The sequence below is a fragment of the Pseudophryne corroboree genome, chromosome 12 (assembly GCF_028390025.1).
Source record: "Pseudophryne corroboree isolate aPseCor3 chromosome 12, aPseCor3.hap2, whole genome shotgun sequence".
NCBI classification, from domain to species: Eukaryota; Metazoa; Chordata; class Amphibia; order Anura; family Myobatrachidae; genus Pseudophryne; species Pseudophryne corroboree.
This window is the reverse complement of record NC_086455.1, coordinates 6,163,432-6,175,845: the sequence shown is the minus strand read 5'-3', so window position 1 is coordinate 6,175,845 and position 12,414 is coordinate 6,163,432. Positions and strand designations below refer to the sequence as shown.

The following is a 12,414-nucleotide window of genomic DNA, read 5'->3' as shown; positions in this document are numbered from 1 at the left end:
GAATACTGAATAAAAGAAAACTTGGGGTCCGTCTGTTTCACAACGTTTATTATGCCGAATGTGGATGGCCGCAAAACGGCACTAGGTAAACGTCTGCACCTCTATGTCACGCTGGTGAGTTCAGTAAGCGACACATAGGATGTGGAGGGGTGTAGACATGGGAGGGTCCCTTGTCGCAGTCACATGAGGCGGCACCATGTTACAACTGCGCTCTCAGTCGTCTTTGTGTTTCACCAATCCCTTGCTGATCAGATCAGGTATCTCCACCGCCAGCCACGGCCCTAGCTGTGTGACACAAGAAAGACACGATGAGACTGAGCGCTGCAGACAGGACGCGCTTTACATAGATCTCTTGTTTAGTTTATACATAAGATTCCCTTACCCCCTCCCCACCCCGTCCTATAATGACTGATCTGTAGTTTAGACATAAGATTTCCTTACCCCCTCCTATAATGACTGATCTGTAGTTTATACATAAGATTTCCTTACTCCCTTCCCCACCACCTCCTATAATGACCTATCTGTAGTTTATACATAAGATTCCCTTACTCCCTCCCCACCACCTCCTATAATGACTGATCTGTAGTTTATACATAAGATTTTCTTACTCCCTTCCCCACCACCTCCTATAATGACCTATCTGTAGTTTATACATAAGATTCCCTTACTCCCTCCTATAATGACTGATCTGTAGTTTATACATAAGATTCCCTTACTCCCTCCCCACCACCTCCTATAATGACCTATCTGTAGTTTATACATAAGATTCCCTTACTCCCTCCTATAATGACTGATCTGTAGTTTATACATAAGATTCCCTTATTCCCTCCCCACCACCTCCTATAATGACCGATCTGTAGTTTATACATAAGGTTCCCTTACCCCTCCTCACCAACGCTTATAATGAACACTCTGTAGTATATACATAAGGGTCCTTTCCCCCTACCACCTATAATGACTGATCTGTAGTTTATACATAAGGTTCCCTTACTCCCTCCCCACCACCTCCTATAATGACCTATCTGTAGTTTATACATAAGGTTCCCTTACTCCCTTCCCACCACCTCCAATAATGACTGATCTGTAGTTTATACATAAGGTTCCCTTACTCCCTCCCCACCACCTCCTATAATGACTGATCTGTAGTTTATACATACGATTTCCTTACTCCCTCCCCACCACCTCCTATAATGACCTATCTGTAGTTTATACATAAGATTCCCTTACTCCCTCCTATAATGACTGATCTGTAGTTTATACATAAGATTCCCTTACTCCCTCCCCACCACCTCCTATAATGACTGATCTGTAGTTTATACATAAGGTTCCCTTACTCCCTCCCCACCACCTCCTATAATGACTGATCTGTAGTTTATACATAAGATTTCCTTACCCCCTCCTATAATGACTGATCTGTAGTTTATACATAAGATTCCCTTACTCCCTCCCCACAACCTCCTATAATGACTGATCTGCAGTTTATACATAAGGTTCCCTTACTCCCTCCCCACCACCTCCTATAATGACTGATCTGTAGTTTATACATAAGGTTCCCTTACCCCACCTCACCAACGCTTATAATGAACAATCTGTAGTATATACATAAGGGTCCTTTCCCCCTACCGCCTATAATGACCGATCTGTAGTTTATACATTAGGCTCCATTACCCCCTCCCCACCCCCTCTTATAATGGCTGATCTGTAGTATATACATAAGGTTCCCTTACCCCTCCTCACCAACGCTTATAATGAACAATCTGTAGTATATACATAAGGGTCCTTTCCCCCTACTGCCTATAATGACTGATCTGTAGTTTATACATAAGGTTCCATTACCCCTCCTCACCACCGCCTATAATGAACAATCTGTAGTATATACATTAGGTTCCCTTCTCCCCTTCCCCATCACCTTCTATAATGACTGATCTGTAGTTTATACATTAGGCTCCATTACCCCCTCCCCAGCTCCTCTTATAATGGCTGATCTGTAGTTTATACATTAGGGTCCCCTTATCCCCTCCCCACCACCTCCTATAATAATGGATATGTAGTTTATACATAAGGTTCCCTTACCCCCTCCCCACCACCTCCTATAATAATGGATCTGTAGTTTATACATAAGGTTCCCTTACCCCCTCTCCACCACCTCCTATAATGACTGATCTGTAGTTTATACATAAAGTTCACTTACCCCCAAAGCCATGAGTTGGGCTATGCCAAATTTCGGGACGTTCCGTGCCCAGAGCGGCTTGAAGTGCTCGGTCAGACAGATTTTTCCTCCTCTGAACATAAGAAGAAATACATAACTACATCTGGTATAATACTAATTACAGACTGAGTCTCCCATATCCAAAACGCTTGGGACCACAAGTATTTTGGATATCGGATATTTCCATACTTTGGAACGTTAACATCCCATAATAAGATATCTTAGTGATGGGACCCAAGGCTAGCCACAGAACGTTCCACATACACCTCATACACACAGCCTGAAGGTCACGTTATACCGTTTCTCATTTTCTCCCAATAAAACTACATCTGTAGTAGCAGCCATCGCCTCGTACCTGTACATTTTCGCTGTCTTCCCGTCTAGTTCTGGAATGGCGATCTCAGGAGCTGTGGCGGGATACGTCACCGGGATCTATGTACGGTAAAACACAATTAGCCCTTGGGACAACTGTAAAGAGGAAGAGCTCTGAGGTGTAGTAACGCGGTCTCACATCAAACTCAACGTCAAACTCGTATTTCAGGAGCTCGTGAATGTACCAGCACTTTCCAAACCACCTACAAGAGAGAAAGGGTAGAGAACCCGTTAGTATTTGCCGGCACAACGGGAGGTTCCGGTCTGGCCTGTGGGGTCTGCAGATCTTACCTGGTGCCCTCCTTGTTGGACTCCAGTCGGAACCAGTCATTGTCTGCTTTCTTGTTATTCTCCACATACTGTGCGACAGGAAGAAAAGACATGTGCGTCACCGATAGCTGGGACCAGATACTAAGCAATACCTTTATAGCAGTGTAGCTTGGCATACCATCATTCAGTGACCTGGCACAGGGGTGGGCATACCATCATTCAGTAACCTGGCACAGGGGTGGGAGGGCATACCATCATTCAGTGACCTGGCACAGGGGTGGGAGGGCATACCATCATTCAGTGACCTGGCACAGGGGTGGGAGGACATACCATCATTCAGTGACCTGGCACAGGGGTGGGAGGGCATACCATCATTCAGTGACCTGGCACAGGGGTGGACATACCATCATTCAGTGACCTGGCACAGGGGTGGGAGGGCATACCATCATTCAGTGACCTGGCACAGGGGTGGGAGGACATACCATCATTCAGTGACCTGGCACAGGGGTGGGAGGGCATACCATCATTCAGTGACCTGGCACAGGGGTGGGCATACCATCATTCAGTGACCTGGCACAGGGTGGGCATACCATCATTCAGTGACCTGGCACAGGGGTGGGAGGACATACCATCATTCAGTGACCTGGCACAGGGGTGGGAGGACATACCATCATTCAGTGACCTGGCACAGGGGTGGGAGGACATACCATCATTCAGTGACCTGGCACAGGGGTGGGAGGACATACCATCATTCAGTGACCTGGCACAGGGGTGGGAGGACATACCATCATTCAGTGACCTGGCACAGGGGTGGGAGGACATACCATCATTCAGTGACCTGGCACAGGGGTGGGAGGACATACCATCATTCAGTGACCTGGCACAGGGGGTGGGAGGACATACCATCATTCAGTGACCTGGCACAGGGGTGGGAGGACATACCATCATTCAGTGACCTGGCACAGGGGTGGGAGGACATACCATCATTCAGTGACCTGGCACAGGGGTGGGAGGACATACCATCATTCAGTGACCTGGCACAGGGGAGGACATACCATCATTCAGTGACCTGGCACAGGGGTGGACATACCATCATTCAGTGACCTGGCACAGGGGTGGACATACCATCATTCAGTGACCTGGCACAGGGGTGGACATACCATCATTCAGTGACCTGGCACAGGGGTGGGAGGGCATACCATCATTCAGTGACCTGGCACAGGGGTGGGAGGACATACCATCATTCAGTGACCTGGCACAGGGGTGGGAGGACATACCATCATTCAGTGACCTGGCACAGGGGTGGGAGGACATACCATCATTCAGAGACCTGGCACAGGGGTGGGAGGACATACCATCATTCAGTGACCTGGCACAGGGGTGGGCATACCATCATTCAGAGACCTGGCACAGGGGTGGGCATACCATCATTCAGAGACCTGGCACAGGGGTGGGGAGGACATACCATCATTTAGTGACCTGGCACAGGGGTGGGCATACCATCATTCAGTGACCTGGCACAGGGGTGGGAGGACATACCATCATTCAGTGACCTGGCACAGGGGTGGCGAGGACATACCATCATTCAGTGACCTGGCACAGGGGTGGGCATACCATCATCCAGTGACCTGGCACAGGGGTGGGGTATGAAATCTGGTCAGCCAGGAAACCGGCAAATCCCGGTCAGTATTTTCTCCCTACACCTATTCCTAACTCACCGCTCCTGCAGCCTAACCCTAGCCCCCCCCCCCCCCCCAATTAAGAAGCGGTGAAGAAATTAATACATAGCAGTAAGTTTGGGGAACCGGTAAATCTGTTTCCTTAGGAGTAAATCTCCTGAGCCGCAGGGAGCATGGTGGTTATAGGCCCGTGCTGGTGGGAGTACAGGTTTATTAATTGGTCAGGTATCCTGAAGTAATCTGGTACACAGGAGAGAGAAGTAGCGATACATTTGTGTAACCTACAGTGTAAAGGTCCATATACACTGTACGATATTCCAGTCAGTATCACTCATTTCCCCCTTCTGAGCGGTATTGACTAAAATATCGCACAGTGTGTATGCAGCAAGCGACGGCTGATGTGCGTTCCCGGGGGGGGGGGGGGGGGGACGGCCCTTGCTGTCGGCTGTGCATGTAGCTCAATTTGGCCTTCGACCGAAAGCTGCATGCAAGGCCTGGCCGCGGCGTGACATCACCGTGCGATATCGGGAAACGCTGGGTGATATCGCTCATTGGGGCCTAATTCACACATGACCGGTGCTGTGCAGCGGATCAGGTCTGAACTGTGCAGTGCGCCGGCGCATGCCAGACAGCCAACTCAGCCCTGCAATCGTCTCTGCCTGATTTGACAGGCAGAGGCGTTCGCTAGGCGGGAGGGGGCGGGCCGGCAGCGTTTGGCCGCCATTTTAGGGGCAGGGTCCGGGCTATGCAGGCATGCCCGGACCATGCGGGGGGTTGGCCATGGCGGCTGTGTGACGTCACACGCAGCCGCTGTGACTCTTACAGCGACGGGTAGTTCCCTGCCAGTGCGCAGGAGCTGCGCTTGTAGGGAGCTACTCTTCCAGGTACAAAAGCATCGCCGCCGTGCGATGCTTTTGTACTTGTGCGGGGGAGGGGCGGGCCTGACACGCGGGGTGGACTAGCTCTGTGCTGGGCGTGCTCCCGCATGTCAGGGAAGCTGATCGTAGATGTGATAAATTTATCACATCTACGATCAGGTGTGAATTAGGCCCAGGGAGCGTATCGTAGATGTGCCCACCTTGTCACCGCTCACTCTTACACTGGTGTGTGCCCACCTTGTCACCGCTCACTCTTACACTGGTGTGTGCCCACCTTGTCACCGCTCACTCTTACACTGGTGTGTGCCCCACCTTGTCACCGCTCACTCTTACACTGGTGTGTGCCCACCTTGTCACCGCTCACTCTTACACTGGTGTTTGTTCTCAGGTCACATGGTCAGTACCAACAAACACTGCAGGTAAGTGAGCTCACCGTCATGAGACGCACGGCACATATTGTTATGGGAAACACCCGAGTCTATCATTGTCCTCCTGCATTGATGTATTCAGGTATCATGTACTTTCCAGATTTTTTATTAATATTAAAAACAAAGTTTTACGCAGTATATTTTTATACAACCAGAGTGGCGCCCCTCCCCCCCCCCCCCCTTTCCCCTCCCGGATTCTTCTTTTCCCCCTTTCTTTGACATTTGGAACCTTGACTCTAGGGAGCACCACCGGCATTTACACTATACATACCTCCCGCCATCGGGTAACATCACGCCTATTTGGTGAGGCGGCCGGCAGATTACTAAGAACGTTAGGCCGGTCATAGGATTTACATTGGCACCTCATTTGGATGCCATTAGCCAAACCAGTGCATCAACCAAACCTCCTGACCTGCTCTAGTACAGGAGGTAGCCCTGAACAGGGCGGCACCAAGGGGGGGGACTGCCGGTACAGCAATCCCGAGCCCGGACACTATAACAGAGAGTCTCCTACCGCTCGCCGGCTGCAACAGGAATGAGGTCCTATGGCCGCCTGCCCGCCGCTACTGCCAGTGCTGTATGATGCTCAGTGGCATCAAGGGGAGGAGCAAGGCTTGCCGGCAGTGTCAGGCAGTGCACCCGCCTCCTGACTGCCCTGCTGCCCGTCTCCCGCACAAACACAACCCCCCCTTTCCCCCCACCACCGCTGCTCATGCAACTCAGGAGCAAGAGGTGGGACTGGAAGAGGGGGCTGACGGGGAAGAGTACATAGGTACAGGAGGGCACACACCAGGCTCAGGCATGACGCTTAGGTCAGTGTGTAGGTGTGTGTGTGTGTGGGGGGGACTTTCCCTTTAATACCAATTGTCTATGTGGGATCCATTGAGGATACGGTAGATGCTATAATCAAGTTGGAGTAAGGCCCTCTGATGTCAGTGGGAGGAGCCATGATGCCAGGAGGAGGAGCTAGGCCAGTGGGATAGTTCTTCTATTATCCACGCCACCAACTACTCCCTCTAGTAAACAAGCGGCGAGTGAAGCGAGCCACCGAGCCTGAAGCGTGGCGAGCGTACATTTCGGATAGTCTGTTCGGCCATGGCTCCTCCCCCTGCTGACATGAGAGGTCCCTTCCCAAACTTGGTTTTAGACCTAACTTTGAGGATACCGGCAGTAGGAATGCCGTAACCAAATCCCGACACGGCTCGGAATGCCGGCGCCAACATTCCGACATGGATAGAAATGCCGGCGCTGGAATCCCAAACGCCAGAATCCCGATTGAGGTATGCCAGGACTCACTGTTGGTAAGCCGCACAGGGGTGAGGTTTCAGCTGCGGGGAAGGGGGTTAGAGTTAGGCAACTCCTGGGAGGATTAGAGTTAGGCTGCGGGGGTGACAGGGTTAGGTTTAGGCTGCGGGAAGGGGGGGGGGGATAGGTTTATGCACCACCGGGGGGGGGGGTTAGAGTATCGGTATTCTCTACTTCGGAAAGCCGCCGTTGGGATATCGTATGTATCTCATTCTATTTAGACATAATGGTCATTATGGTGACTGGCCCCCTCCCCCAACTGCCCCTACTATAGTGATTAGATGGACCAGCCGGGGAGGATGGAGGTACCAGAACAGGGTAAATATACAGCTGTATGGGGCAGGGTGGAACAGGGAGGGGACAGAAAGATGGAAGCTCGGTTGTGGGGTAACAAGTGACCTGGCAAATGCCAGTCCCTTTACTACTTTATAACATCACTATGAATAAGTGGTGAAGGGGGGGGCACCATTGTTATTTCTTCTCCGGAAGCATGGTTTGCGGGGCGCGTGGCTGCAGAGAGTGCACCGGGGGTGTGCCACAGAGCTGCAGAGAGTGCACCGGGGGGTGTGCCACAGAGCTGCAGACAGTGCACCGGGGGTGTGCCACAGAGCTGCAGACAGTGCACCGGGGGGGTGTGCCACAGAGCTGCAGAGAGTGCACCGGGGGGGGAGGTGCCACAGAGCTGCAGAGAGTGCACCGGGGGTGTGCCACAGAGCTGCAGAGAGTGCACCGGGGGGGGAGGTGCCACAGAGCTGCAGAGAGTGCACCGGGGGTGTGCCACAGAGCTGCAGAGAGTGCACCGGGGGTGTGCCACAGAGCTGCAGAGAGTGCACCGGGGGTGTGCCACAGAGCTGCAGAGAGTGCACCGGGGGTGTGCCACAGAGCTGCAGACAGTGCACCGGGGGTGTGCCACAGAGCTGCAGACAGTGCACCGGGGGTGTGCCACAGAGCTGCAGAGAGTGCACCGGAGGGTGCCACAGAGCTGCAGAGAGTGCACCGGAGGGTGCCACAGAGCTGCAGAGAGTGCGGAGCACATGGCTGCAGAGAGTCTGTGCGTGTGGCTGCAGAGAGTGCACCGAGGGGGGGCCACAGAGCTGCAGAGAGTGCACCGGGGGGGGGGGGGGGGGGATGCAACAGAGCTGCAGAGAGTGCACCGGGGAGGGGGGGATGCCACAGAGCTGCAGAGAGTGCACCGGGGGGGTTGCCACAGAGCTGCAGGGAGTGCACCGGGGGGGGGGGGGTGCCACAGAGCTGCCGAGGGTGCACCGATGGTGTGCCACAGAGCTGTACAGACTATAGAGGCCTCTGGTTAGGTTTAGGTTGTGGGGTGCAACAGAGCTGCAGAGAGTGCACCGGGGAGGGGGGGATGCCACAGAGCTGCAGTGTGCACCGGGGGTGTGCCACAGAGCTGCAGAGAGTGCACCGGGGGTGTGCCACAGAGCTGCAGAGAGTGCACCGGGGGGGGAGGTGCCACAGAGCTGCAGAGAGTGCACCGGGGGTGTGCCACAGAGCTGCAGAGAGTGCACCGGGGGTGTGCCACAGAGCTGCAGAGAGTGCACCGGGGGTGTGCCACAGAGCTGCAGAGAGTGCGGAGCACATGGCTGCAGAGAGTGTGTGCGTGTGGCTGCAGAGAGTGCACCGAGGGGGGGCCACAGAGCTGCAGAGAGTGCACCGGGGGGGGGGGTGCAACAGAGCTGCAGAGAGTGCACCGGGGTGGGGGGGGGGGAGGCCACAGAGCTGCAGAGAGTGCACCGGGGGGGGTTGCCACAGAGCTGCAGGGAGTGCACCGGGGGGGGTGCCACAGAGCTGCCGAGGGTGCACCGATGGTGTGCCACAGAGCTGTACAGACTATAGAGGCCTCTGGTTAGGTTTAGGTTGTGGGGGGGGAGGGTTGGGGTTATGCTGCGTCCCGAGGGGAGGGTTAGGTTTAGGCAGCGGGGATCAGGGGGTTAGGTTTAGGCACCTATGGGGTGGGTTAGGCTGCAGGGAGGGAGGGTTAGGGGGTTGGGGAACACCCTTTATTAACCCCTGTTGGCTTATAAACAATCGTGATCCCGGCAGCGGTATTACGCGTGCCGGGATCCCAAGCACTGGCAAATTAAACTGCTCACGTATACAGTATGGGGGGGCACTGTGCAGAATACAGAGGGCGCTGTACACAGTATGGGGGCACTGTACAGAATACAGAAGACGCTGTCCACGGTATGGGGGGCACTGTATACAATATAAGAGGTGCTGTACAGAATATATGGAGGTGCTGTATACAGTATGAGGGCGCTGTATAGAATATAGGGGGGCTGTATACAATATAGGGGGCACGGTATACAATATAGGAGGCGCTGTATAGAATATATGGGGTGAAGTAAAATGATGGGGAGGGGGGGGCACTGTACACAGGAAGTAAAATGTATGGGAAGGGGGGGGGGGACTGTACACAATACAGAGGGTGCTGAAACAGAACACAGATGACAGCCGTGTACCATTTCCCCACCCGGAACCTCTTTATCCCAGACATGTTTCCGAGGACACATTACTATGTGACACAATCTCACCTTAATGAGCGCCTGGTACTCCTCCTTCAGCCGCTGCACCCACAGCTCCTTGTCCCTGGGACTCGCTCCGGTCTTCAGAAGCGGAATCTCCGACACCGCCCGGCGAGTGGCCTCATCCACCATGTTGGGAAAAGGAGAGACAGGAAGCGGAAGTTGTTGTCATGCCAGTTCGAGGCTCGGGCGGCCATCTTGTGTGCTGACAATGCTGATTTTTTTTTTTACATTTTTTTTTATTATTATTATTAATTATTATTATTATTATTATTATTTTTTTTTTTTATGGGGTTACTGAAAATGATGGGCGATGCTAGGGCTATTCACCATGCAGCCCTCCAGCTATAGTGGAACTAAACAACTTAGCATGCCCTGACACATTTTTGCTATAGGGAATGCTGGGATGTGTAGTTCAGCAACAGATGGCAGGCCAGGTTACACTGGGAATAATTACAGCATGCAGTACACACTAATAATCACCATAAAACAGTTATAGCATTGCATTATATGCGGCTGATGTGTGTGTGACAATAGGACGCCTTTAATACAAATTTCATATGACTATCATCAATATAATTGTTTAATTAATTTAATTCATCAATAAGTTTAACTATGCTGCAGTTCGGGCCTATAGCTGAAAGTGAGAGTACATTTGTAGTAAGCGTATAAGTGCTGTCTAGCCGCTAACGTGAGGTAGCGATGTACAGTTACAGCTGACATGGCGCCTATACTGCACATCTGTCAGCTGCAGGTAATCGTGTGCCCACTTCTCAAGAATGAAAATGTGAATGGGTGCCGCCCCACTCCCCCACGGACTTATTCCACGTCAATATTATGCATTTAAAGCCTTTACAACAGTAACTTTCTTTAACGTAAACCTGTCGCGTTTGCACAGTGGGGGAAGCCGCCATTTTGTGAGCCTCAGGACGGATGTTTTCACAGAAACGCTGTCTGACCAATTTTCATCCAGCCTGGCGTTATATTTATTTATGAGGGTTTAGACAGACTTACTCTGCAATGCCGTTACACCGCGACACTCATGCATTACCCAGGCTCTGTGGCTGTCTGACTTCAAGCCTGCAACTCACCTGTTTGTAATCAGCCACAGCACCTGTGTTCCCGTATAAAGGGATAGGTGGTCATTCCGAGTTGATCGCTCGCTAGCAGTTTTTAGCAGTCGTGCAAATGCTATGCCGCCTCCCACTGGGAGTGTATTTTAGCTTAGAAGAAGTGCAATCACTTCAGACTATTCAGTTCCTATTTTGACGTCACGAACACGCCCTGCGTTTGACCAGCCACGCCTGCGTTTTTTACGGGCACGCCTGCATTTTTTCGAACACTCCCTGAAACCAGTCAGTTGACACCCAGAAACGCCCTCTTCCTGTCAATCACTCTGCGGCCAGCAGTGCGACTGAAATGCTTCGCTAGACCTTGTGTGAAACTACATAATTCGTTGTAATAGTACGACGCGCGTGCGCATTGCGCCGCATACACATGCGCAGAAGTGACTTTTTTTGCCTGATCGCTGCGCAGCGAACGAAAGCAGCTAGCGAACAACTCGGAATGACCCCCAGTACGGTAAGCAGCTTAGGTTTAGACCCTTGTGATCTGATTGGCCTACATTCACATGAATTCTCAGACGCAAAAAAAAATGTCTGACACTATTGGGGAGGTGTATCAAGCCCTGGAGAAAGATAATGTGGAAAAGTTGCTGAAAGCTTCTAATCGGGTTCTAGCTTCTAGCTGCCGTTTGTTAGGGTGTGCTAGATAAATAATAACTAGATAGCTATGAGCAACTTCTCTGCTTTATATCTCCCCTTATGTCACAGTGTAGTGGGCTAGTATTAGTATTATATACGTTTCAGACAGAAATCCCGGCAATTACCCCGCCCTTTAGTGTCGGGTCGAATTGCCGGTCTCTGTCTGACTCCCCCCTTCACACAGAGGCAAATTATCGGGTCAAGAATTTCTACACTGTAATTTACGGATCAAAACGGGTATTTCGTCTATGTGAAAAGGTCAACCCATGTTTAGATACCCGTGTCTCCAACCCTGGTAAATTCCCGGGTTGAAGCCCCCTGAATTTTAACCCGGGTTGAGCCTTTCACACAGAAAAGGGACCCGTGTTTTTCGTGAAATTACCGGTTACAACTGCTTTACCCGGTAATTTCATTTTCTGTGTGAAAGGGGTGTAATAGTTAATTATATGGCGGTAATCAGAGGCGGAACTTGTGAGTGGGGGGCGCAGGTGCAAAAATATAATTTGAATCTCCCTCATCCACACTATTCTAAGTTCATAATGTGCTGCACAGCAGTGGGTGACAGGGAAAGGCAGAGGGTGACAGGGGGAGGCAGTGGGTAATGGGTATACGTACAATGAGGGTAATTCCAAGTTGATCGCAGCAGGAAATTTTTTAGCAGTTGGGCAAAACCATGTGCACTGCAGGGGAGGCAGATATAACTTTTGCAGAGAGAGTTAGATTTGGGTGTGGTGAGTTAAATCTGCAATCTAAATTGCAGTGTAACAATAAAGCAGCCAGTATTTACCCTGCACAGAAACAAAATAACCCACCCAAATCTAACTCTCTCTGCACATGTTACATCTGCCCCCCCTGCAGTGCACATGGTTTTGCCCAACTGCTAAAAAATTTCCTGCTGCGATCAACTTGGAATTACCCCCAATGTACTGAGTGGTGTGGAGATCAAAGGACATGCCTCTGCTCTGTC

General features: G+C 51.6%; 1 protein-coding gene across 1 annotated transcript; it reads right to left on the bottom strand.

The window, feature by feature from the left end:
* Positions 1-31: 31 nt before the first annotated feature.
* Positions 32-9,845, bottom strand: UFC1 (ubiquitin-fold modifier conjugating enzyme 1). Its single transcript, XM_063946802.1, has 6 exons — positions 9,694-9,845; positions 2,873-2,940; positions 2,721-2,784; positions 2,565-2,641; positions 2,192-2,282; positions 32-285 (listed from the first exon to the last, which is right to left on the bottom strand). The coding sequence occupies exons 1-6, from the start codon at positions 9,814-9,816 to the stop codon at positions 214-216; spliced, it is 495 nt and encodes a 164-aa protein (XP_063802872.1). The 5' UTR covers positions 9,817-9,845; the 3' UTR covers positions 32-213.
* Between the last annotated feature and the right edge of the window lie 2,569 nt (positions 9,846-12,414).

Coding starts and splice junctions, on each gene's coding strand:
- UFC1 (XM_063946802.1), bottom strand. CDS start 9,816: ATGGTGGATGAGGCCACTCGCCGGGCGGTGTCGGAGATTCCGCTTCTG. Junction 2,941..9,693: donor AGTACCAGGCGCTCATTAAG/GTGAGATTGTGT, acceptor CCTGTCGCACAG/TATGTGGAGAATAACAAGAA. Junction 286..2,191: donor CCCAACTCATGGCTTTGGGG/GTAAGTGAACTT, acceptor TGTGTCACACAG/CTAGGGCCGTGGCTGGCGGT.